Below are 27,133 nucleotides of genomic sequence, written 5' to 3' on the forward strand. Positions count from 1 at the left end.
GGGGGGGGCTGGAGCTTATCACAGCTGCACGTGGGCGGAAGGCAGTTGAGGGTAAATGGAGTGCACGACTTGGCTACAACCAGCAGAGGCTCTGTCGATTCATTCGCGGAGCTACGCCAACACTCTGGCGCCCACCCTCTCCCCAATACAAAAAAAAAAGTGTTACAATAGCCTATCCCCGGTCGAGAAGTAGGTGGAAATTAAACTTGTGCATGCTGGTGTCTTGGGCTGAGTGTGTTTGGAGAGAAGTACATTGAGGCTGGCAGCTCAAGGTGCATGTTTGAACAGGCCGGGGCTGACTCACACACTGATGATGTGGCCAGAGGGACCCTGTGGCTGCCACGCGCACACACACACACGCACGCCGACACGCGCGCATGCACATTAAACTGCCGCCTCTCCGAGCGTCCTACCCACGATAACACCATACTCTATTATAATCATATCCCTAAAGGGCATTAAAGGACCACAGAGAGGGAGAGGCCTGCTCTGATTCCCCCTCCCCTCCTCCTGCATGGAAACGTGGCTGAGCTGGGGGAGATTATTTTTTTGGAATGCAACAGACATGGCAAGATCCCCTCTCCTTTTGTCCCCCTCCCCCCATGAATCAGCTGCCGATGCACTCCTATTTGCCCTCTAGACTGGGGACAGGTCTCATCGCACAGGTGGACCCTACGGCTAAAAGAAGTCAAACCAAACTTCTTTCTTTATATATATAGATATATATATCACCTCCCTCTTTTTTGTTGGGTGTCTTTAGTAAAGCTGTGCAAACATAGAAAAAAAAGGTGCTAATCTTTTCTCTTCATCACGCTCATTTCTCTCATTTGGGCTTCATGTCGTTTACCTAAACCTGCGCCTTGTCACACAAGGACACACTGCAAAAAGTGAAGCACATTCATTCATTCATTCCCACTCCTCATCCTATCAGGGCAGAAACTGTCAAAGATTTGTTTTTTTCATAAAAAAACAAACAGGTGACTCTGTGTTATCTCTCAACAAACATTCATACAAGCCCGTAAGTACGACATCAAGCCCGCGAGGAGAAGCCAGAATGTTAAATACACCTTAGCGTCAACAGGGATGTCATATCGCCACATGCTGTATATGCACGTATACAATTATAAAGTGTCAAGTACCCAGTCAACTCAAAACAAAAAAGGGAACAAAAAGCAAAAATTAAGACAAATTTCAACAGGGTGATCTGAAATCGCAGGGCTGTGAGAGCAGTGGGAGCATTTTAAAAACACTATCCCTCCGGCCGCTTGGTCCTGCAACCCTCGAGCCCCCACCAACGTGGATTCGACTCGCCACTATCATTTCTTAGAATGCATTTTCTTTATCGAGTAAGTAACACTTCAATCGAACCCTCGTCTGACTCTTTCTGGAGCATTTGGAGAGCGAGTGAGAAAGAGAAAGCGAGAAATAGAGAGACAGAGAAAGCTGTTGCATCACAAGTGTGGTGAGTTTTCCTTGCATATGCCATATTATGGCAACGTTGTTTCTATGGTAACTGTACATCGATAGACCTGCAAAAGAATTTAGGAAAAAAAAGCTGTTTTCTCTGGGTAAGATTTGTCCTCGCTTCACCCGTACGACAGCCTGCTCAGAGCTCGAAGGCTGTGAGGACAAAAGTAATAAAAAAAAAAAAATTAAAATCAACTGCATAGTTGCTAAAGAGTGTCTTAGTGTCCTTTATACATTATGCCAATGTATAAAACCCCAATCACTGATAAGAAAGAAATGTCCCAGAAAGTGGACGTCTTGGGAGCGCGATTAGAAGCATTCATTGCGCTTTAAACCGACTCAAGTGCTTGCACATCTACTTTGTTTGCCAAAGTGAAAGGAGAAAAGGTTAAATTGTTGGAGACACCCTGATTTGGTTTATAGAGGAATAGTTTTTATGTACGCTTTCTACTCCTCTGTGTGGACAGGTGGAGCAGAGTGACAGCAGTCATTTCTGAAGTTCATGTCTCAGGGTCCGACCCCCCCCGCTACCTCCTGCAGCTGAGGGCTGTGTGCGTGGGCACCCTCCACTTCCGACTTGAACGCTTCAGAGAGCCGTCCCTTGATGATGTGAGGCTCCAGGCTAGTGTCTGAGCCAGGGCTCAGCAGGCCCATTGGGGCCTCCAGGAGCCCGGCCTCTTGCACCCGAGGCTTTCGGCCCCGGCGAGACGGGATGCCGTTACAACCGTCCTTCTTGAGGTGGCGGTGCAGGTGGTCGGAGCGCACGAAAGTCTTGAAGCAGCTGGAGCACTGGTAGGGCCGCAGGCCTGTGTGAACGCGCATGTGGTTCTTCAGGTCGTAGTTGTGAGCGAAGGCGGCCCCGCATTGCGTACAAAGGTAAGGCTTCTCTCCCGTGTGTTTCCGCATGTGGACTTTGAGCTTGTCCTGCCTGCGAGCAAAGAAAAAAGACATCAAATCAGGCCTACTTGAGCCATGTCTGTCATGTAGAAAATCCACATATTGATTCTAACACGGTCCGCTAAATACGCTGCAAATTGTTTTATTTTGAGTTAAATTCACGACCATTTACTTGCATCCACTGGTCTCTCTTTTCCCCGTGAGGTCAGCCAGGCCGTGTGAAATAAAGCCATAAACTCTACATCTTTATCAGTGTAATTGCAGTCAAGAGCCCAACTGCGGACTGGCAATAAAGTTCAATGTTCAGTTGTTCACTGTGTCACTTGGCATTTTTTATGAGGACAACGCCACAGTGACTGACAGCAGCTTACGGATTTTCTAGACAGAAAGAACCCAGAATCATTTTTAAAAACCTGATGTGCCACAATCATGCATTTATTCCATCGATAACAGACAGAACATTTTTAAACTGGTACTCAAATGGAATTAAATGCATAAAAGACATTTATTTCGAGGACAGTGTTGCGTCATTGGAGCAATTGCGAATCAAATTCAATTTGTTCCAATCCAGTTGGTTTCGCTATTTGCATTTAAGAAAATGTATTAAAGAAAACATTTCAAATTCTCAGCTGGTAAATGAAAAACACCCTATCTTAGAATTACTAAATCTATCGCCTACAAGTAAAAAGCTTATCGCCAAATTTGCCAGCTGCTTCATTATGCCCATTACATAAGCAGACGTTAAAAGAGCATCGGAACAGGAACTAAGAACAACAATACCGAAACTGCAATGGGAACGGACACTCTCTCAAATTCACAATTGCTCAATTAACAGCAGACATAGGCTCATGCAGTTTAAAGTGATTCATCGTTTCTATTACTCCAAAGTCTCATTACACAAATTTTATCCTGATACATCTCCACTTTGTGATAAATGTAAATCAGCTGAAGGATCACTGTCTTATTCGTTTTGGGAATGTCCAATTATTCAACCATTTTGGTCCAGCATATTCTTCTTTTACTTGGGGGTATACCAGAGAAAACCTGTCCCTGACAGGGATATCATTTTGTTTGGGTGGTCTTCAGAAACACAAAAACTTCCAAAATATATTACAGCTGTGTTGCTTCTCGGGACGGTTTTGGCCAAAAGACTCATTCTCAAAGAGTGGAATACCCCATCTGCACCCAACTTCAGGAACTGGTTAAATGAACTTGTGAACGTAATGACTCTTGAAAAAAATAAGATTTATAAACTCTACAAATATGAATAAATGGGAACTTTACTGACATATATTGAATCATAATTTCTAGACTTTTTTTTTTTTTTTCGGGAAAGGGAGGGGAAGAAAGGAATGGGGAAAGAAAGGAAAGAAGAAGGGAAGAAGAAAGAGAAAAACATATATATAAATAAAAATAAAAACATTTTTTGTAGTTTTATTCCTTTTTTATTATTGTTATTATTTTCTGTATTGTTCCCACACTACCATTGCTTTTTTGTCTCACTTTTTATATGGTTTTGTCATGGTTTACTTGCTTTTTTGTGTGACTTAAAAAAAAAAAGTATTTGTATTTTAAATTTTTTTGCATCTGACCAAGCCACGAAAATGTGACTTTCTTCTTCTTTTTTAAGTGTGAACAGTGGAGAGGTCCCCGGGAGGTGATCTAGTGATCACTTCCTGAGGATCCTTGATGCCGAGGAATATTCATCCATCTTGCTATGGTCTGGATCGTCTGCTGATCCTGAGCCAGTGCAGGATGGATGGATATATGCAATATCTGGGCACTTTTTCTAATAATGTCTATACTGTAAACCTTCAGTTGTTAAAAGACCAAGTGCACCTCTCTCCTCAAGTGTGCATGTGAGTGTGGATGAGTGGATGTGTGCATGTATGAAAGGTCTGAGTGAGCAAAGTATGATTGTCAAATGTGATTTTAACTGTAAAATTCAATAAAATATATTTGAACAAAAACCAAAAACTGACATATGGGACAATTCATGGAAACAATTTAGCTTCCTAGTTTAAGTCCTACAACTCATATTGGAGATTTTCACTTCTGAGTACGTATATGTAGAGAGAGAGCTGCAAAAGCATACTGCATTTTCCCCCCTAAATTTCTTAGAAGAGTACATAGAAGTTAACCACAATTAAGAAAAAAAATATTGCATGCTATTCTATTACAGTGGTCTGAATTTTGTGCAACTTGTATTCCTGAAATATTACTGGTGTAACTGTTACTACTTTATACTATTATAACATGCATAATTTACACAATAATGCACTGCACTTTGTACTTTGATAAGAATGCCTTCATCATGCTCCTGCACCTTTACCATGGAGCCCTCAGCTACGTAAGGAATAGAAAAGGATTAACTCTCTTGAGCAACAACTTGAATGAACTGTCATATATTACAAATGTTAGATGACCAGATGCAGGAGCACACAAAGCAATAACACAAACACTTGCTGGAGATTCCTGCTGACACAAGTGAATTATTTTAGGACAGGGCTGTTTTTTTTACCGCGTGCAGCGCACTCGTAACCCTGATCAAACAGGATTAAGATTACAAATACTTCCCACTGCCGGTCGAATTTAACCGAGAGGCCAATTCCAAGTTGTCTTCTCTAATTGCTGTGCCAGCAGGCAAGGTATTTGTGCATCTATTTCCAGGCATAAATTCTCTGATTGATAAATTAAAATCAGGAAATCAAGGAAAATAAGGGGCTCCTAACTACCGAGAAAGTCAACTGACTTGAGACTGGTTGCAGCCGCATAAAGCAGATTTCAGGAGGTAAAGGCAGGACAAAGCAAAAGGGGAGTGGGGGTGTTTAACTACAGTGATGTGGGCAATAATCAACATAAGCAGAGATCAAAAGTTCAAATGGCTGCACTGAAGCACACAGAGCACAATCCTGTACCCCCCCGCCCCCTATTGAACTTTATAGCAGCCCTCCACTCGATAACACCAGCAAGCCTTCTTTTTATAGGACCCCTGTGCTAAACAACCAGGACTTTGCTTTAGACACTGTCAAAATAAAATCCGCTTTTATAACCATATATATTCCAGTGAAATATTCCACATGCTAAGCCATGCAAAAATAAACAGCAGGCTTGATCTTAATGCAAAGCCTAATTCTTCTACTCTTGACTTGGCGGCACTCCCTACTTGCTGGGTGCTTTGCCCAGAGACTGTTAATACATGTGACATGGGGCCGACGCTTCATTAATTGGGCTTACCTGGTAAAGCGCACTTTGCAGATGGCGCACTCATAGGGTTTCTCTCCCGTGTGTGTTCGGATGTGGCGGGGTAGCTTGCCTGCTCCTTGAATGACCTTGGAGCATATGGGGCACTTCTGAAAGGCCTTAGAGCGCATCTTCCTCTCCCCTCCACCTCCCCCGCTGGCCCTCGCCCCCACTCCCCTCTCCCCTCCGCCAACCCTGTCATGGCCGGCGTTGCCTCGTGATAGCCACAGCGGTGCTGCTCCTTGTGTCACGGCGGCAGAGGGCGTGTCCTCGAGCTGCGCACTGTTGAAGTAATTGTAGTAAAATTCCATATCAGGGTCATCGCCGTCGCCCGGCTCTTCCCCGGCCGCCCCGCACTCCTTCTGCCTCTCGATGGAGTTCATCATCCTCTGCAGGAGGGCACTGGCTGAGCCTCTGTCCCTTGCCATCAGCTGCCTGGCCCCGTCCTCTGCCTCTGTTGCGTCGTGCCCTGATCGAACCTCAGGGGTGAGGTAGAAGTGCCCATTTTGGGATGGAGGGTAGTAAAATGACGCAAGGTTTATCCCGTTGCCTTGCACCGCTTCCACGTCGTCGTCATCGTCCTCTTCTTCCTCCTCCTCTTGTTCATGTGTGGGGGGTTGGGCCAAAGCCAGGGCCAAGGGGGAATAGTACTCGCCAGGGCCACCGGGCGCCCCATTGCTGGGGGTCCCCCCATTGCCGTGATTAAAGTGCAGGTGTGTAGGCAGGTCCCTGAGCTCTGGTGTGCTGCAGCTGCTGCTCCAGTGCGCCCCTCTCTGGAAGTACTCCAAAAACTCCCGAGCTCGCACCTGGTTTCCCTGCTCTCCTCCTCCTCTTCCCCTCTCTTCATCACCCTCTCTTTGCTCAATGCCCGCCTGGAGAAGTATCGAGAGGGAGAAAAAGATTTAGGTTTTAGGGCAGACAGGAATGAAACTAACGCGTAACCACAGAAGTCACCTGCTCCTGTTTTCATGGGGGAAATGCCCTTCCTTCACACTAGGGATGTAACGATATGAAAATTTGTGATATAAAAAATTATCACGGTTATCATTATTACAGCGGTATAGTTGAATGTGTTCAAAAAGTAGTTGTACACACACAATTCTTCTGACAAAGCTAAACCCACTATTTTGCATGTCTTGTGTTTCTTATGCTTCACTAGCTATGTGCATACAGACAAGTTATTTGGATTAAAAGCTTAACCGGAATAAAAATACTTCATGTAAACACGCCATTCGGAATATTCTGACCTGACCACGTACGTTCGGATCAAAATTTCCTTCTAATTAAGATGAGTGGTTTATTCCGATGAAAACACTTCTTCCGAAGTTTGGGTCGAAATTATCCTTACGGCGCATGTCTATGACATCAGCTTAGGGCTGGGCGATAAAACAATAACAATATATATCGCGATAGACATGTGATCAATAGAAAATGGGGTCGATAGAACGTTCGATAATTCCACTTGAGTTCTGTTAGAAAAAAATAGGAAGAAAGGCGGAGCCGGAACCGCACGGCATTCTGGAGGGTGTAGGCAGAGGAAGGGCTTGGGCCTCTCGACCTATCACGGCCGAGCCTGAACCGCAAGGCATTCTGGGAAATGCTAACTGGGAAAAAAAAAAAAGAAGCAACAACGGCTAGCTGACGACGAGGAGTGAAACGAAACGGGAATATGAGCGCGGCAGCACGAGAGGAAATTGTAAATAAAAAAGGAAACGTCACGTCACCATTTTGGCAGTATTTTGGATTTTTTAAAATCCGATACAAATCAGAGTAATACTGTCTGCAAACTTTGCAAGGTCGTCGTCCCGACCAAGTCTGGGAACACGACAAACTTATTTTACCACCTGAGCCGCTCTCACCCGCTGGAGTACAGCAGTATCAAACAGACACAACCATCTACATCAGCCGGTGCAAGTGGAACAGCACCGAAGCGGCAACAACAGACCACCATCGTGTCGATGGTGGTCTGTTGTTGCCGCAGACAGTATTACTCGGCAGCAATGCCATACAACAAAAATTCAAAACGTTATAAGAAATAACGGATGCAGTGGTGTATCAATTAGCGAAGGACATGCTAGCGCTCAGCATAGTTGAGAAGTCTGTGTACAAGAATCTCATACACGTGCTCGACCCCCGTTATGTTCTACCTGGCCGAAAGCACTTTTCCAAGACAGCTATTCCTAAGCTTTACACAATGTGCAGGGAATCCATGGAAAAGGAGATACTGAAGTTGGTTTGATTTTTCCATAAATGACTGAAGAGGGTAACAGGTTTGTTTTGTCACAGATGTTCAGACGCAAGTTTATTCCGATGGTTACAATATTCTGTAAGACATGTTTGTTTCTGCTTGCTTAATGTGACTGTTATTTATTTGCATATATTGTTACCAATATGGCTTTAAAGCCTGAGTTGTACACTACTAATTTCTTAATTACAATACTTTGCACATTTTGTTGGATTAAGCATTTATTTAATGTCAATATTTGCACATCGGCCAGTATTTTCATTTATTTGACTGTGTTTTATAATGCTGACCTCGTTCTAAAGGTTAAAGGTTATATTTAAAATAAAAGTATTTAAATTCAGCCTTTTTTCTCCTGGTCTTTATTTAGAATAGTTTTTTTTTTAATGTTTATCAATAATTATCGATATCGACTGATATGAAACACTTATATCGTGATACATTTTTTAGTCATATCGCCCAGCCCTACATCAGCTATACTTCTGGATATACTGGTGGAGGGGGGACAAAATTTACTAGTCTCGGAATGAAGCGATTGTCTTGTTACTGTCTCCTCCCATTCAAGATGTACAGAAGTAGTGTTATATATTGTTGAGTTTGTTGCTCTAAAACCAAGACTAGCAAAAACAAAAGTATGGTCTGCAGTGTCATGCGTCGATGTAACAATAAAAGAAGAGATCTGTTGTCCTCTCAACAAGCTGTTTTTTTCCACGGTCTTACAGCTACTCTAAGTGCTAATGCACACAACATGAAGATGCGCCCTGAAGCTGACACGACTGCGACTACAGAAACTACGGCAACCTGTACATATCACAACATGGATGCCACGGGACAGCTCAATTTCAAAAAGAGAGGTAAAACAAAAGTAGCGAACAGAAGGAAAAATCGTGCATAACGTGACAGTGTCGGACAAACAGAAATGCACAGAACCATATTTGTTTACAGCAGAAGTCACTGCTTCTTCCTCTGCTACTTTCGTTTACGCAATGTGCTACGCATGTCAAAATTAAGTATTCCGATTCTAGGGTCCATGTACACAGTAACATTGCAATCTGAATTATGATCAGATTAAATACATTTTGCCCAAGTACAAAAGGCTACTGATTGTGTTTTAGTCTTAGAATTTTATCTGTTTTAATGGATAAGCTTATATTTGTTTTAAATATTGGTTTGTACTGTAGCATTTTAAGATTTATTTAAATTAAAAGTGTGTAACAAATAAAATGTATTATCTATTTGACTTTTCTGGCAGGCATTGCATCTAGCTACTCTGTTTAGCTGTTCATGAACGCACTCTAAAAACATCTTGTCTCGTATTCCTGTTTATAGATGGATCACTCTGTTCTTAGAATCACAGCTTTTAGGTTCAATGTGCCCAACTGAATAGTTAAATTGTTCAGACAGCAATGTTTTTATATAAATTAAGATTGGGGAATATCTTTTCTTAATGGGGAAAGACGTTAATGTATAACGTGGCAACCTCTGAGTAAGGCAACAGTTATATATTGTTTTCATGTTAGCATTGAAACTAGCAAGCTGGCGCCAGTCAGTCCGTGAGTTTATCAAAGTGCAGTTGTCCAATCATGTTTTTTTGATTCAAAATGTATTCAACACGATAATACTAACCGTTGGGAGATTTACCGCGGTTATCATTATTACTACCTTTTATCGTTACATCCCTACATGATGGCCCATACATCCTGTCAAGAGTTTAGTTCAGCGGGCATCTCTCTTCCAACAGTTAACAATGTTAAAACCAGTGAATGCATAGTTAATAAAGTGTTATGTTCCATTGTTTCCCATGAAGAAAAATACATCCTAAATACAGGCAAATGCTAGGAAAATCAATCTGAAAAAGATACATTTCTTTTCACATATAAGATGCAAGAGTGGTACATTGCAATGACAGCAAATGAAAAATCCACTGAAGTCTTGTCCTACATGATCGCGAGTGAAACGGTGCCATCTTTATTATGAGATACAAGAAGGAGCCTATCGCACGTCACCACGCTTGATTATGTGGACGTGTAGCTGTGATATGATGTGGTTGCAAAAAAAGGAAAAAAGAGCGTGCTGTTCCTCCACACAAGCTATTGGCCCAGCATGAGTAAGCGTTGAACTAACCCCAAGGCCGTGGGTGTGTGGTTGGCATCGTGAGAGAGACTGATAAGGGCCTTGATGTAAGCTTGATGGGGTTGACTGCAGAACGTAATGAAGGGGCGAGTCGCGAGGACCACACACCTTAATGTTTAACAGTTATTGTTGTTTGTTAAGACATGTATATAAAGCCAGTACATTTAGGTGTTGAATAAGAAGGCGCAACTAGGACAAAAATATTGAGATACAATTGTTTGGAAGCAGTTGACAAGTCAATGACAAGAAAGCATTGTACAGGTGTTTGGCGTAAACTGAATCCCTATTTTATTCTAGTGCTAAAGATGTCTTGAATATGCTTTCTAGTCTTATGGAGTTGCCATTTTGATTGGACCAGAGTAGCACTGACTTGTTTTTAAATGTGTCAACTGTACTAGGGATTAAATTCCCTTCCCCAAATGTAAACATTAGTGGTTCTAGAATGGTGTCCTACCGGCGGGGAGAGCACTTTGGTGTCCAGCAGGTGCGTACAGACATCCTGAACAGGTGAGATCTCCAGAAGTCGTGCGGCTGCGAGGATATCAGCCACACTGGTGTGGCTGACGGTCAGCGTGGCCGTGTAGACAAAGTCCAGCAGCGCTTCCAGAGCCTCTGCCGCCACAAAGTCGATGTTGTAGACATTGCGTTGATCTGCGGCCGCCCCTGAGGTGAACAGCTTGTGGAAGTAGGAGCTGCAGGATGCCAGGACAGAGCGGTGAGCTGGGAACTCCCGGTCCTGTGTGACCAGGAGAACGTCGCAGAGCAGGCCACTGAGCCGCTGCTTGTTGAGACTGCCCAGGATGTCTGCGCTGTGCTCTGGGAAAGGGATCCCCACTGGGCCCTCTTCGGCCTCTCCGGATCCTCCTCGGTATCCGCTGTTCCCTCCGCCTGCCGTCCCCCTGAGCCGCCTCCCTCCCCTCCCGCCGGCTCCGGACGACATCTTCCACCAGCCTGCCGCCGAGCCGCCTAGCACAGCCCCCGCCCGTGTATCCGTCCTGCCGTCCGTCTGTCTGCCTGTCTGAAAGGGGGAAAGACAGAACATCAGAAACAACTCTGAACGTTTTGATTTCTCCAACAGAAAAATGCAACTTGTCAAATATTCATCATTGCATTATTACCAGGCAATCCAAAATAGGCTGTGACAAATCAATGCTGATTTTCTGATTCTTACGCCATTGACAAAAATAAACAGTCTAAAACAGTTTAAAAAAAACAATCACATACTCAACAAGAAGATATGACTGCTTCAGCAGTGAAAAAATGTCAACAAACGTTCTGCACAACTGCAAGTTGCCAAACATAGCTTTGAATTACAAACAGAAACAAACCTTGCCTCAATTTGCATTTTTATGTTAAAATAGAAAGGCAATCAAAATGTGCTGTTTATAGAAATATTTGCCTAAAACAAGAAATTCAAAGGCAATTTCTCTTTTTTACATCTTGAAAGACACATGCCATCATTAGCGTGTCATACAGCACAAAAGGCTCTGCCCCTCACCATGACGGTACAGACTAGTGTATGCTAAAAGTGCTGAGTGGTAAAGCTTATACAACATTTATTTCAAAACTAAGAACGTGACACGGTGCAGCAGCACAGAGCAAATAAAGATACAAGTTTTTATCTGGAATTCTGCATGCATGATATAATGTAATTGGTAGAAAATTCACTTTTTAACGGACGGTAAAAATGTTAAAAACCTTGCAGGTTACATAAAAATATTTTAACTTGCATTGGAAACGAAGTGTTATAAAATAAGAACAAATCAGAGGTTGACACTGACTAACATTCAATGTTCTATTGTATTTTTTTAACCTTTAAAAATTAAAAGAGAAATATAGAATTTTTAGCACAGCATGGAATTTGTGACTTCTCGCGATCGCGCAAATTGAAGCAAATTGAAGCAAATTTAACCAACCCCTGCGAATTATGGGAGGCCTCCAAATTTGTCCAATGACCACACATTTTAGCCAATCAGCATCATTTTCGCCAATCAAAATTGTCCTGGAACAGCAGTCAAATTCAAACAGCAACCTTACATTGATAAAACGGCACAATTGTTGTCAATCAATCAATCAATGTTTATTTATATAGCCCTAAATCACAAGTGTCTCAAAGGGCTGTACAAGCCACAACGACATCCTCGGTGTCGAGTGGGTCTGACATAATATTGTGAAAGTCCAACACATCAGCGAAAGTCCAGTCCATGGTGGGGCCAGCGGGAACCATCCCGAGCGGAGACGGGTCAGCAGCGTAGAGATGCCTGTGTATCTCAAACCTACTTCTGGTTTTCGTCTATGGCGCTAAGGCTTGTGGGTAATGGTGTGTATAAACATTTACTTCTTAATTTGCATGTATTTAAATATTTATTCATCCAAGATAAGTCAATTAAGAACATATCCTTATTTGGCAGCAATTACATGACAGAGATGTTGAAGTGTGATGATAATTTGATAATTACAAACAGAAATGCTAGCTCTTTACCACATTTTGGTAAAATTTTGATACATGACGTTAGCATGCCAGCTTTTTTAAAGCTAATTTTCAGATATACATCTAGGAGTCATATTTTGTTACTTGACGCTATCAGGCTAGCGTGATAACTGTTAGCATTTCAGTTCGTTCGGATTTTCAGAATTTAGACACAATTTCTAGTTAATCTTAACTTATAATGAACTAAAACAATACAACAGTGATTTGACAATGAGCTCCAAGTATGCGGTTTGACTGCCATCTAGTGTCGACCTTTGAAGCCTATGTGATATAAAATGAGTAAAACATCAATACAGTATATTTGTTTTCTATTTGTTGTTGAAATCCTGTACTTTGAGGTTAAGGTTACAGGGAACACCTAAAACATTGACAAACTCATAAAAGTACAAATCAATTCAATGTTTTTGAAAAAAAGTCTCAAAAGATCGCAACTTTTTATGCAACTTTCTGAAAAAGCTGCCGCGAATTCACTCATTTTAGGCCACAATGAATAACAAAAAAGCCAGCAAAATACTGGAGGGACCGAGTGATGCACAATAATAACATTTCCTCCTACTTTTGTCTCGCTTATGCAATACAAAATATTCAGAAATACTGTTCATATTTATACTTTAACACAGATTTGCATACATTCGGCGTGGTACCTTGAGATGCTGACTACATATTCTATTTCCTGCATGTGTGCAGATGGCTGAGTAAGTGTCTCCTTGTAAACACCTACAACCGCAGGTGTGTGTGTGTGCATGCAATTGTGCAGGAGGTCATGGAGGAGAGATAGGCAGAGGGCAGCGGGGATCAAAATGCATGCTGGGAGTTGCACTATGTGTCAGCTGTGAGCCAGGGAAGGGAGAAGGGATAGGAAAAAATTGTGGAGGGATTGTAGCGAGCGAGGGTCGGCCACAGTGGACCCTGTGGAAAAAACCCCACGAGGAAGAGGACACGCAACAAGCTGCGAGGGAACAGTATTAAAAGAGAGGTTGTCAATCCGGTCTGAGCTGGTTACCCCACCCTGCACTGTGTGCCAAGTTTCAGGAAAGGCTGTCCCCTTGCTCACGTGTGGGGGGAGATTAAAATGATCGACTGAAGCCTGCGGAGTGGGAGGGGGGTTTCGGGAGAACAAGCCATCCTCGATTCCTGTATTAACACGCTCACATGCGCGCACACACACACACACACACCAGTAGCATCACAAGGACATCAATAATGTACAAAACACACACACACACGCCATGTATCGTACATCCACAATCATCACCGCTACCACCCGCTCCATCAGCCAGGGAGACCCAGCAGGGGGTGAGACCAGGGGGGTTGGTTGTCGGATGCGCTGTGCTCCATATGAGCAAGCATTCAAATTAGAGCGGTGCAGATTAGCTGGAGGTATGTTTGCACGCTCGCTGCAGCCCCCCACCTCCACCAAACCTGCCTAACCTGGCCGCCTTGTCCTTCCCCACACCTGTTCACCTGCATTCACCTCTCACGTTCCCCACCTGCCTTCGCTCTGTAAAAAACAACTACGCCTAACAGTGTCTCCACACCTTGAAATCTGGCTGAAATGTTAATTTGGTGTCTGAATGTATACCACTCGGAAGCAGGAGCGAAGAACTTTCCAATGTTACACTCGTCAATATGAAGAATGTCATAAAATAGAAGGTCACTGTGCAGTTATTAAAAGTATCAAGATGAAAAATATAAAACAAGGAAGTTAAAACATTCCCGGGATGACAATTTTTACAATTTCCAAACTATTTTTCGTCACAGGAAATATAAGTAATATTTGATCATTCTTGAAACTGCTCTATGTCACTGACTCAAAATGAAAAAAAAAAGAAACCCCAAATTTAAAGTGGACCCATAATGACTTTAATCTACATTTTAAACATTTCCTTGTGATCTAGATCAGTTTTCTTAAAATTCTCATTTGGACGAGAACACTCCCTAAAGGGCCACCAAAATATAATAGTTTCTCAGCTGTGGGCCGTATGGGCCACAGCAGTGTTCAGTTGTAATCAGTTTTCCACAACTTGTGGCAGTAATGACAATATCAATCAAACAGAAGAAGTCTGGAGCTAAAGTCATAGAGAAGTTTCTTAAGTGCAAAAAATATGAATAAAGTGGTGAAACTGTATTTTATTTGTACTTAATTTTATCTTAAGAATCATATTAATTATTAACTTATTTTACCACAACATAATTGTATGTACATTTATTTTTTGTCAGTTATTTATGAGTCCCTTTTTATGCCGCATATTTGGTTAGTACTTATTTTTTTCAATCAGATTTATGTTAAATAAAAATTTGATCAGGATCGGAGGCCAAAAATGTTGATTATTATTTATTTAACACATAAACCTTAGGTTTATGTGTTAAATACATTATAATCTTTGTGATTAACACATGCTTTAATATAATTTGACAAGGAGGTAAACTATAAAATAGGTTAGATATAATTATTGAACACGATTAAAATCAAGATTAAGATTAAAATTTGAGTGGGCCCCGGGGCCACTCTGTAATGAAAACCGTTGGGCCCGGAGTTAAAAAAGTGATTGGCTGATGAGCTGCTGAGCACAGTCGATCTTTACCGCAGCTGTGTCTAAGTGTTTACATGGCTAAAGATTGTACTCAGGTAAAAGATTCCCTCAAAAATGATTCATGCTCAAGGAGACACAATTACATTTCCATATTCCCTGTTATGCACATGTGTGTGTTGGAATTCCAGGAGTGCGTGTGTCTGCTAGAACACCCTCTCAAACCCGTCATTTATCCACACTGCCGATGATACTGTAATGTTTGTACTTTCTAAGATTCCGATCCCCCCACAACCCCAAAAGGGACAAGCAGTAGAAAAATGGATGGATGGATAGTTTTTCTTTTTACTGTTATTATTTTATTTTTTTAATTGAGAGGGTGTTTTTTGTTATCTGGGAGTAAGTCTCTGGACTACAGGAAGGCTTTGAGGGCAAAATCCAAATGAAACCAACAGTAGTTCTAGCTTTCTGTTAGTTACTGTGCACTTTACACAAATACTAGCAAATTCTACATTTAATTAGACCGGCTTTATAAAAATGTGTAACTGTGTTAACTTTAGTTATTTATTGGCTATAAATAAACATTTTCAGATCTCTAATCTTTTGTCGACGTATCGGACTGGGACTCAAAATGGGTTTGGATCTGAAAAAAAAAAACGGATCATGATTGCCAAAAATGTTGACCAAATTCATAGTTTGTTGAACTTAAAAACAACGAAACACTTTAATGACAAAGCGTTAAAGGTGATTTGCGCATCAAATGTTTGAAAGATTCTTAATTTCAAAGATGCCGCTGCTGTAGTGGCTGCTGGTTGCAGGAGCTCTGTGCTCTTGTGTATCCATGTGTTGTAGATGTTTCCCTCTTGTTTTCATGTGTTTTTTGCCCTTTGGGTTGGCCCTCTCGTGACTTCTGCGGTGCTTTAATTCATTAACTTTTGGATCTGCATCAGGGGAGCCTGTCGGCTATGGCCATTTTAGCACCTGAGACCGGCTGCATGCTCTCTGCCACACCAAAGTCCGTGTGGAGAGACCGGGGGAGATGCGGAGAAAGAGACGGAGCTGCGGAGCTAGCATTGAGCGTTGGGTTGGACGACCTTCACAAAGCTAAATGAGCATTTTTTTGACACTTCGGTCTCCCTAGATGGATTCTCTTTCGTCCGCACGGGCCGGACGTTGGCCGTGGGCTAGTGGGAAACCTAAGACAGAGTTGGCTCTCTTGCTTTGTTGGGTCTGCCCCCCACCCCGGCGGACGATGGCGCAGAGCACTGCAGAGGCCACTGCGGTGTATGTGGGTGCTAAAATTGTGTTTTGGTTTTGTTTTGTTGTTTGTCTACGCATGGTGTAATCGTATTTGTGTAGTATGTATTGCATATATATATTTTTTGTTGTTTTTCGATGTGTTTTACTTTGTAGTTGTATGTAAAAATGGCTACGCTGAAATGGCAGCTTGTTGCTGTTTTAATGTCTTTCATGTTCTTTGACGTTTCCCTCGTTTTTTACCTTATTTTTTGTATCTGCACTGCAACCACATAATTTCCTCATTGTGGAATGGATAAAGTCTATCTTATCCTAATTGTCATATAGGTGTAAAAATAAATTAAGCACTGTGCAACGTAAAAACAATAAAACACTTCCTCTTTAACTATTATAACAAGCTAAGCCAAAAGCCCCCCAACACTCTTTGATGTTGATCTTTGGTCAAGACCTCCTAATAGTTGTTGGGAAACATTTGGATTGTATAACTCCACAGACATTTAACTGTAGAGGTTATACTGTACTGCATCCAAGTTTGAATACCTCCCCTCTATCTGACCACACTGATGAAAAAACAGGCTGTCTGACATGACATGAGCAAATTGTATTAGCGAAAGTCTCATCTGAATATGCAGAGGACAACAGGGTGGAAGCAGAGGACAAAGCCAAAAAAAGAGAGTTGCTGGCTTAGAAGTGAGAGAGAGAAAGAGATGCAAGGAACAGAGAGCAAGAGAAATAGAAAGGGAGAGGGCAACCTCATGGCCTCTGGTTCACGTCCTCTGAAGGTGGAAACTGATCTCGGTGAGCCCATCCAGACCCGGCTCAACTCGCTCTTCTTCATTAGGAGCCATACAAACACCTGCGCTAGGGACCGAGCTTTGGCTAGCAAGCTTGTGTACCTGTTATCCCCTCACACATACAGGAGCTGACCCCGGGTCGCGGCTTTAAGGGGGTAAAGACGCTGAGCTGAGATAAACACACACACACACACACACACACACACACACACACACACACACACACACACACACACACACACACACACACACACACACACACACACACACACACACACACACACACACAATTGAACTGAAAGCCAAAGAGGCATAGAGGGATTCTTCTACATGCAACTGTCCCCAGATGACCTAACGCATACTGAGAAAAACACAGCAACCAACCTGATCCCGGCACCTCCTTGTGGCTTGAAACATAGCTTATCACTAATTCATGCTTGCGGGTGAGGAAGCTCAAAGCCCGGCACAACGCGAGGCTGTCCATATCCCTAGCGTTCTATTTCTAGGGAAGGGGCCTCTTCAATAACCTTTGCCTGCTTTGCAAGTCAAACAACCGCTTAAAAACCCGAGCCAACCCCTTCCCTATCTCGACCATGTCACTTAACCTGTCTTTGCACACAGCGACAATACCGAGATACTGTACACGTTAGGCAAGAAACTGCAAACAGTCTTATTAGTGGCAGTTACTTGTGTATTCAGTATCCACACCCAATTTGCACGTCTGTCACATTTCTCACTGCCTTTTCAGTCAGCATATGCACGTTGATGGCCTGATTAGCAAACATCAGTGAATGACAGTATGTCTGTCTCTTGCTGACGGAAACCACATTCATTCCTACAAAACAAAGAAGCAGCGTGTAAAGCTTGTAAAAGTTCAGGTGCACCTGAGATCAACAGAAAAAATGGTGTTAAAAATAAATGAATAGTTATTCCAAGTCTCTTATTTATCAATCATCAATCAATCAAAGTTTATTTATATAGCCCTAACTCCTGAGTGTCTCAAAGGGCTGCACAAGCCACAACGACATCCTCGGCTCAGATCCCACATCAGGGCAAGGAAAAACACAACCCAATGGGATACAATGAGAAACCTTGGAGGGGACCGCAGATGTGAGGACCCCCCCCCCCCCCTCAACTCACGGACTGGTGACACTGCTCATTTCATTGAGAGGCAAGCTAGCGCTGGCTTGCTAGCCATCTTAAATGCTAACAAATACAAGAGACAACATATTTCCCTATTAATAAACAAGATACTCCAATTTTGGTCACAATAATTGTTATATGAATTTTTTATATCTATTTGCGGCTGCCTGGAAGGTGCTAACTTTTCAAAGTGTTGTAAGCCTATATCCCGCACTGTTCCTGGTTGAGCCCCAGTTACCACATTTTAGTTATGTTTTGTTTTCAGCTAATGATAGCGATTTGGCAAAATGTACCTTCCAACGTTAGCTATCATTAAATAGTAGACTATCATAACAACATGGACTGCAAATTGTTACTTGCTTCTCTGGGAGTACTAGTACTACTACTACAGGCCTTTCTTGGGCCGACAAACACTTTTTATTCAAAATAAAAAGCAAGTGTTAAAAAAAATATATTTTTAAATTGTGTTCTTTTAAACAACTTAGGGTAACATAAGCTAAGTTTATGTATTTGTGGTTTAAAAATATAACTGAGCAAGTTGCAAACAGTCACTTTAACTTAGCCAGACTGCTTTCACCAACCGCACAAAGTGCTCTAAAAAACGAATTAAAAACAGTTCTAGTGTGAAAGCATCCTACACTATATTGCCAAAAGTATTTGGCCACCTGCCTTGACTCACATATGAACTTGAAGTGCCATCCCATTCCTAACCCATAGGGTTCAATATGATGTGGGTCCACCTTTTGCAGCTATTAAAGCTTCAACACATCTGGGAAGGCTGTCCACAAGGTTGCGGAGTGTGTTTATAGGAATTTTCGACCATTCTTCCAAAAGCGCATTGGTGAGGTCACACACTGATGTTGGTCGAGAAGGCCTGGCTCTCAGTCTCCGTTCAAATTCATCCCAAAGGTGTTCTATCGGGTTCAGGTCAGGACTCTGTGCAGGCCAGTCAAGTTCATCCACACTACTCTGTCATCCATGTCTTTATGGACCTTGCTTTGTGCACTGGTGCACAGTCATGTTGGAAGAGGAAGGAGCCCGTTCCAAACTGTTCCCACAAGGTTGGGAGCATGGAATTGTCCAAAAATGTTTTGGTATCCTGGAGCATTTCAAAGTTCCTTTCACATGAACTAAGGGGCCAAGTCCAACTCCTGAAAAACAACCCCACACCATTATTCCTCCGCTGAGCCCTCTGTCAGTTTACGTGGCCTACCACTTCGTGGCTGAGTTGCTGTTGTTCCCAAACTATTACATTTTCTTATAATAAAGCCAACAGTTGACTTTGGAATATTTAGGAGAGAGGAAATTTCACGACTGGATTTGTTGCACAGGTGGCATCCTATGACAGTTCCACGCTGGAAATTACTGCGCTCCTGAGAGCGGCCCATTCTTTCACAAATGTTTGTAGAAACAGTCTCCATGCCTAAGTGCTTGATTTTATACACCTGTGGCGGGGCCAAGTGATTAGGACACCTGATACTTTTGGCAATATAGTGTATGAGCGATAGAGAAAATGCTTGAAAATATAATTTTAGCGCGTTTTGTCATTAAAATGCAAAACCATTGGTGCTAAGGCGCATTATTTTTTATATAATTTCTTAATGAAATAAAGTATTTAAATACTTGAATTCAGCTTTGTGTTTTTGCACCTTCAAGGACTTTCTGAAAAATGCATAACAGAAGTAAAATCCAGTAGCCCAAACTGTGGCTAATAGACAAAAAGTCCTTATTGGCACGCAATTGGAGGCGTTTGTGTCAGTGAGGGACAGGAGGTCACTGGACAAACTGCTGGCCATCATGGACAATCCTGCCCATCCACCCCACCTGACAATTGAGGGACAGCGGAGTTCATACTCCAACAGGCTCCTTCAACTTCCTTCCCGCACTGTGCGATTCAAGAACTCCTTCATTCCACACTCCATCCAGCTGTATAATCACTCGCCATACAGCAATAGATGACATCTGCCTATTACCTGACACCTGACATGTTAGCTACTTCTCTCTATTTTATGCTGCTGCTGCTGCCAAAGTCCTGTTGGATGACTCTGTTGCGAGTTGTTGTGATTACATGTACCATGTTTATGTGTGCCATGCTATGTGAGGTTTTTTCCTCGGACTCAGTCTGGACCATTCCTGAGGGTCCAGCCTCAGACTGATATTTTTTTTTACTCTTCCACCCCTTCCCCAATGTCACCTTTTTCCCACCTTTTTAAGGAGCGCCCTAAGTGGCTGATCCGTTGGCGGTCCCGTCTTGTCTCCCTGTAACGTATGTCTGCTCTTAGCAGGATTGTGCCGAAAATGTAATTTCAGTTCTTATGTGTCTTGTACATGTTAAGAATGGACAAATAAAGCTCCGATTTGATATAGACTGTATATACTGTAATATTGTACATGGTCATTGGTTTATATTGTATATATGTTATAGACATAATATAATACATCTGTATATAAATTACTCTGTACACATATTATGTATATATTCGTATATATGTTAGATTTTTTTATAGCTATATTAGTCTATTTATGGCAGCGCGGTGGCAGAGGGGTTAGTGCGTCTGCCTCACAATACGAAGGTCCTGAGTAGTCGTGAGTTCAATCCCGGCCTCGGGATCTTTCTGTGTGGAGTTTGCATGTTCTCCCCGTGACTGCGTGGGTTCCCTCCGGGTACTCCGGCTTCCTCCCACCTCCAAAGACATGCACCTGGGGATAGGTTGATTGGCAACACTAAATTGGCCCTAGTGTGTGAATGTGAGTGTGAATGTTGTCTGTCTATCTGTGTTGGCCCTGCCTTCCGCCCGATTGTAGCTGAGATAGGCTCCAGCGCCCCCCGCGACCCCGAAGGGAATAAGCGGTAGGAAATGGATGGATGGATAGTCTATTTATACCTGCATTGTCCTTTCCATCATTGTAACTGAGCTACTGTGTTGAACAATTTCCCTTGTGGATCATTAAAGTTAGTCTAAGTCTAAGTCTAAGTACACCTCAAGATGACCTTTTCCCTGCCCCCATTTAACTGATACGTTTAACACTCCAAGGGTACAACCACTGCAAGCGAAACGCCTCACTCAAATCAAGAAGACTGAGGCCATGTCTACACTAAGTCGTTTAACCCCTTAAGCGAATAGTTATTTAGCCTAACTCGGAGGTAAACACTGGAAATATGGAGGCGAGTCATCCAGACATACCGTGTTTCTCCTTCTTCTACATGTACAGACACTTGTGGAAATCACACATGAATACCTTAAGAGAAAGCGATTGCAGTTATTTAGGATACGACACTTCTCAGACGGCAGGAGAACTTTCCAATGTCCAGCCGGGTCAGCTGTGTTTCTACTTAGCGAAAAACTTTGTCCATTTGTTGAAGGATAGACAACGAGAATGCGAGCTCCCGTGGATGTGATAAAAAAGGTAGCGTGTGCTTTGTATTACCTGGCCGTTGAGGAAAACGGCGAACACATTTGGACTGGCAAAGTGGACTGGATCAGTTATTGTCCGCCATGTATGTCGCGGACTCAACGTCTAAGTCCAGAGTATATAAAGTCACCAAAAATGAATGGACAATGAAGGTGAAGGCAAAAGAGTGAGGAGTGTCCTGACCAAATATCTAGATCCCTGGTTTGATTGATGTAAAATGTTATTTATTACATTGTTTATGTGTCTAATAAAGATTAAATTAATTAATGATGGCTCAGGTGTGATTCACTACAATAGGGCCTCACAGCACACTGGATTCCAGTTAACTGAAATACCACAACACTGGATATTGTTCAGATAAGTTACATTTAATTTAAGAACTTGCACACAAAGCAACACTGGAGGTGACTATGACGTGTGCATTTTCCGCGCATGCGTACTAGGTCGCGTTGCGCCGGCGGACGGAGGGGAGCGGGGGTCTTAAACGGTGGCATTGTTGTGTGTGGACACGGATAAGGTTAGGTGTGATTTACCCTGGATAACCTTAGTGTAAACGGGGCCAGAAGGTTGGACCAAGGAATTATTTGCAAGCTACTCAGAATGGGGAGGGGGCAGCTAGTTTCTACAAAAAGCAGATTTTGAACAAGTGTGTAAATGACTGGCGGCTGACAGGAGACTCGTGGAAGGAAATCTGATTGGTTATATTGGGAGACAAGCAGGAAGAGGGTGAGCGGCTGATAAAACTAACGTTGCGAAAGCCGGTCTGGGTGGCTTTGCAACTAACCAGGAAGTGCACAGACAGAAAGTAAGTGAAATAGTGGTGGTGGGTGAGGCCGGTTATTAAACTCACAACTCATAACTCCAAAGAATATGGAGGCCTGGGAATCCGGCTCAGATGTCAATGATAAACTCGGGTCTCATTTGTTTAGCTGGTAAAACCTGCTTCATAAGAGGAAAGATCAACACCCACAGGTTGGGCTAACATTTACTGGAGAAAGCAGGCAGGGGGGTTGTTTTTTTTATGATGGCCTAAACATGCAAAACATTCCTTCTTATGAAACCGTACTCAACAAAATAATTCATGGTTTCAAGCGAATCTAATTCGTCGTATGAAACATCCCAACAAGATGTGAGAGCGTCCTCTCTCTGTAAAGAAATATGCAGTCACATTTTCCAATTAGTTCCTTCATTAAAGTCAGTGTTTGGTTATTAAACACTGCAAAACTGATTACGGTGAATGAAAAAACCCACAACTTTTATCGTCAAACAAGTTGGAATTGTCTTTTTAGGCGAGTGTGTGTAAAAAAAAGAGTGTGTGTAATAAGACCACACGCACTCGCTTCCTTTTAGCTTGAGTAACTCTGACGTCGCCAAGCTGCAAAACCAGGAAGTGTAACAAAATCTAACACATGGCTTCAGAAAAGGACACTACAGTCGACGATGGCAGGCTTGATGTAAGGGGCCGGCGAGGTCTGCACGCAAACCAACACGGAAGGACGTCTTCCTGTGAGTCTGTGGCAGGCATGTAATAGAACCCGCTCTGTAATCAGATGACCGTCTCTCTGCTTGCTCAATGCCTATGTCCCCACTGTCTGACCCTCCCTCTTTGGCCTTATCGTTGCTCCATCTCTGCACAGTAGCCGTCACATCACCTCACTTCCCCTCCTCCTACTCCTCCAGAGCGCTGAAGATCCGCCCGTCCTCTTGTGATGTCCCACCCATCTCCACTACTAAATCAACATCAACAGAGTCACGCTGGTCACATGTCGCCGTCCCGACCACTCGGTCGCCGCTCTGCTTAATTAAAAGGCGGCTGTGGTCTCTGCGCTGGTTATTTTAGCAATATCGAAATAGGCAGTGGCCCTGTGACGAAAGCCTTTAATGAATGCGTGGTTTTGCATCAATACGTAAATGTCTAGCCTTCACCCCCAGCCTGAAAAACATCCCAAACGTCTCCCACTCGCCCTAATTTGATCAGGTTGCGTTGCCCTCGCCGCAATAAATGTCCCAGAAGAGAACAGAAGAAGCCCCTTTACTCCCCCTGGACATGAGCACAACAACAGAACAACAACAGAGACGGGTCTGTGTGGCTGCATAGCCCGACTGGAAGCTGTGGTATACGGAGCAGCTGACCAGGGGAACCAGACACAAGGGAAGAAGTCAAGCTGCTAAAAAGTATTGTCATCCAGTGGTAGACCCAAATGATTGTACAATGTGGACTTTGAAGCAAAGCTGTAGGGAAAGGCATGCCATAAAAGTCGCACAATTTATGTGGGAATATTGACAAGTGACTTGAGGTTAGGAATAACACATTTTGCTTTTTATTTGGCTTTTGTACAACACTAGGCTGATGAGATAGCAATGGGGTAGACTGGCTAGCTGCTATACGTGACGTCACTCAGCTGTTATAAAAGGGAGTGTATTTTGCATTTTATAGTCGTTAACTTGCTTTATACATGTGTGACCATTAAGAAGTGCCAACAAAATTTAAAAAAATTACACATGATGACAGTGGCTAACTTATTTCTACACGTTTGGTTATAAAAGGTTTTACAATGTTATTTAAAACATTGGCTGTACTGGTAAAAAAAAAGTGCAGCAGTATTACCAGCTGTAATTTCCTTTTATCATGGGGAAAATTATTTGGAAACTTAAAACGTCATCCTAGATGCAGTACCAATCTTGTTAATCTTAGCATACATTTACATGAAGCGACAACAAGAAGTGAGTCAGCTCTACATGAAGAAGAAAAATAATCACTGGAGGATTCAATCAAATGCCATTTGCATTTGCATCAAGTTTTAGATTGTATACCAGCCAACACTTGAGTTAAATTTTTTTTACAAAAAGCTGCGAACTGCCACGGCGACATCACGCAAAACTTGTCTTCTCAGTCTGTCGGAACCTGCTAGTTTCTGGCTATAGTGGTGCAGGCACAAACATACAGGAATATCAAACTGTATTCAGCCTCACCGCCAAATTGATGGGTGGTGTCTTGGACCAGCCCACAGCCACTGAAGTCCCCTGCAATTCCCTTGGAATCTATTGTTGGTAACACAGACGCACACACACATGCATGCATGCGTGCACACTTACGCACACAAACACATATGGCGTCCTAGTTTAACCTCTTGGTGGGATTTGCTCGAGCCAACTATACCCGCATCGTCCCAAGCGGCACCTTAAAAAGTGGCATAAAGGAGCGGAATGGGGGAAAGTTGTTGTATCTTTTGTATGTTGTGACACCGACCATTATTAAGCCACAACCATTTTTTGTCCTTGCTTCCTTCTTCTGAGAAGCATACCAAACCATTTCAAGGCATTTGGGCGTCCTCGAGTAGGAAGCTCTGCTTGTACCCTCTTTGTGCCCACATTTAAACAAAACAAAACAAAAAAACGAGTTCAACTAGTATGCTCAGCCCAAAAAAATATGCACCTTGTTCCCATGCTCTGAAGGCGAGAGGGACATGACAGGTGTGTTTGGAGTCTGTTTTTAGCATGATGCTAGTGAGCAAGAGTCATTGGCCAGTGTCCAAAACACTTAGAAAATCAATGTTTTTTACAAGTACAGTACAAATATTCTAACTAGTTGGACCATTCAACATATTGGGGGTTTCTCAAATAAATAGAGATTAAAGGACACCTGCGCACAACTTCCTTCACTGTTCCACTTGACTAATAACCATAGCCAGTAACAGCATTAAAAAGAAGAGGGAATGAATGAGTGTACATGCAAAGCTGATGGCAGAAACGAAAGCTGCAAGAGAAAAGAAGCAGAGAAGCTGCTGAACACCGTCTCAACATTGACCTATTTGTCTTCCCTTGATTTATCTGCAATTGGGCCAAGAACTCTGAACTCTCACCAGCCCCGATGCTCCTTCACTGGCAACATGATGTGGGTTTCATCTCTCCTGCCTGACTCCCTTCTACTGTAAAGACAATGTGTGAGTGTGGGTTTGTAGTGCTTACCAAGTAGAGTGTTCCCCTATCTTCCTCCCCTGCCTGCCTGCCTGTCAGCCAGCTCTGCTGCCTCCGTCTCTAGGCAGGGCTCGAGCTTTACCAGACAGGAAACTTGCGAACGGCCCTTTTCATATAGGCAAGCCCTTGCCTGATCCCACACAAACACAACCCCCCCTTCCCCTCCAGCAACCATCACTACCCCGCCCCCTCTATTTTCAGCCCACAACTGGGATCTGCAGACGCTCTCCTCATTGGCCTGACAGCCGCTGACACGCCACACCTCCTCGCTGGGATAGGCTGGCAGCTTCTCTCCTTCCTGGATTGCCAGGGGCAAGGCACTCTGGGATGTGGAGTTCCGCGCGCCCGCTTGACCTGTTTTACAGCCCCGGTGGAGGACTACGAGACCCAGCTCCCTCAGCCTACACCCGCCCCTACTACCCCCGAGCCTGTTCTAACGTAAGCACTCCGGGGCTGAATTATAAACTAGAGTGTGTTGCTAGCAGGCTGCCAGGTATTTAAGTACAAGCCGTGCATGCACGGGCACACAAAATAAAAACACTCAAAACACAGAGGTGAATCCCGCCATCCGCTCACAGTGGCGTGACATTTCACGCACACTTCAAACTCCTGACCTAAATAACGCCTCCTGTGCCCAACACCACAGCATGCCATGTACTGCACAAAAACTTTTATTATTAATTAATAATACTTCCTGCTCGCCCCCACCGCTCCGTCCTGTAAGTGCTTCCACCTGCCTGGAAAGTCTATAACTCATCCCGTAAACTTTATCTCAAGATTCCCCAGGAGGTAACAGACAATGCAGAGGAAGTATTATTAAAAAGAGGAACATTGCGACCCACCTCTCCTCTCAGGCCACCCCCCACCACCATCACCTCCTCCTCCCACTCTCCTCTGCTGCCCCTGCCTGCTCCCTCTCTGCTTGACAGGCCCAGGGCAGCCAGCAAGGGGGATGGCAAGCTGCCTTTAGCTCACCTGCGATGGCCGTGGTGGTGCTTGTTGTGGGGTTAGCGCAGCCCTCCACTCTTCTCTTCTCCGGAGCACTCTCTCTCCCTCGCTGTCCCCTCTGTTACTGCTGTGCAGCTTAAAGCTCCTGTATGCGCTAACCAAGCAGCAGCAGATCAACTCAATTCCCTTCCTGGTTTCTGGAGGGCAAAGAGGTCCCTCCCTTTCTCTCTCTCCTCCTCACCCACCCCTCTCTCTTAAAGAAACAGCCTCCATCTCCTCTCCCCTCCTCCCTCCCACGGCCAAGTCAGAAAGTAAAGTGGAAATTTCTCTCCCACGTCTCCAAAGTGGACACTTGCTAAAGTCATAAACTCAATCAGACAAATGATTAACCCATGCCTTCCCGCAGGCTGGTTTCACAATGAATGTCAACCAGCCTTTTTTTTTATTTTTATAAACCTCCCCTCTATGGAGCTGCGGCAATCACATGTGCGGTTTAAGGTTAAATTAGGTTGTCCTGCCTTTTTAACCGCCTCATCTCTCCCTTTCCCAACACAGTCGCACCCACCCATCCCACTGCCTGAGGTCATGGCGTCCC

At 43.4% G+C, this 27,133-nt stretch overlaps 1 protein-coding gene across 1 annotated transcript; it reads right to left on the reverse strand.

Annotated features, from left to right (window-relative positions):
- zbtb7a (zinc finger and BTB domain containing 7a) lies at positions 1-26,811 on the reverse strand. The gene is made up of 5 exons (XM_062038425.1): positions 26,784-26,811; positions 26,566-26,735; positions 10,437-11,000; positions 5,602-6,479; positions 1-2,395 (listed from the first exon to the last, which is right to left on the reverse strand). Exons 1-5 carry the CDS (start codon positions 26,809-26,811, stop codon positions 1,975-1,977), a joined length of 2,061 nt encoding a protein of 686 aa, XP_061894409.1. The 3' UTR covers positions 1-1,974.
- Between the last annotated feature and the right edge of the window lie 322 nt (positions 26,812-27,133).

Source organism: Entelurus aequoreus, linkage group LG27, assembly GCF_033978785.1.
Source record: "Entelurus aequoreus isolate RoL-2023_Sb linkage group LG27, RoL_Eaeq_v1.1, whole genome shotgun sequence".
In the NCBI taxonomy this organism is placed as follows: domain Eukaryota; kingdom Metazoa; phylum Chordata; class Actinopteri; order Syngnathiformes; family Syngnathidae; genus Entelurus; species Entelurus aequoreus.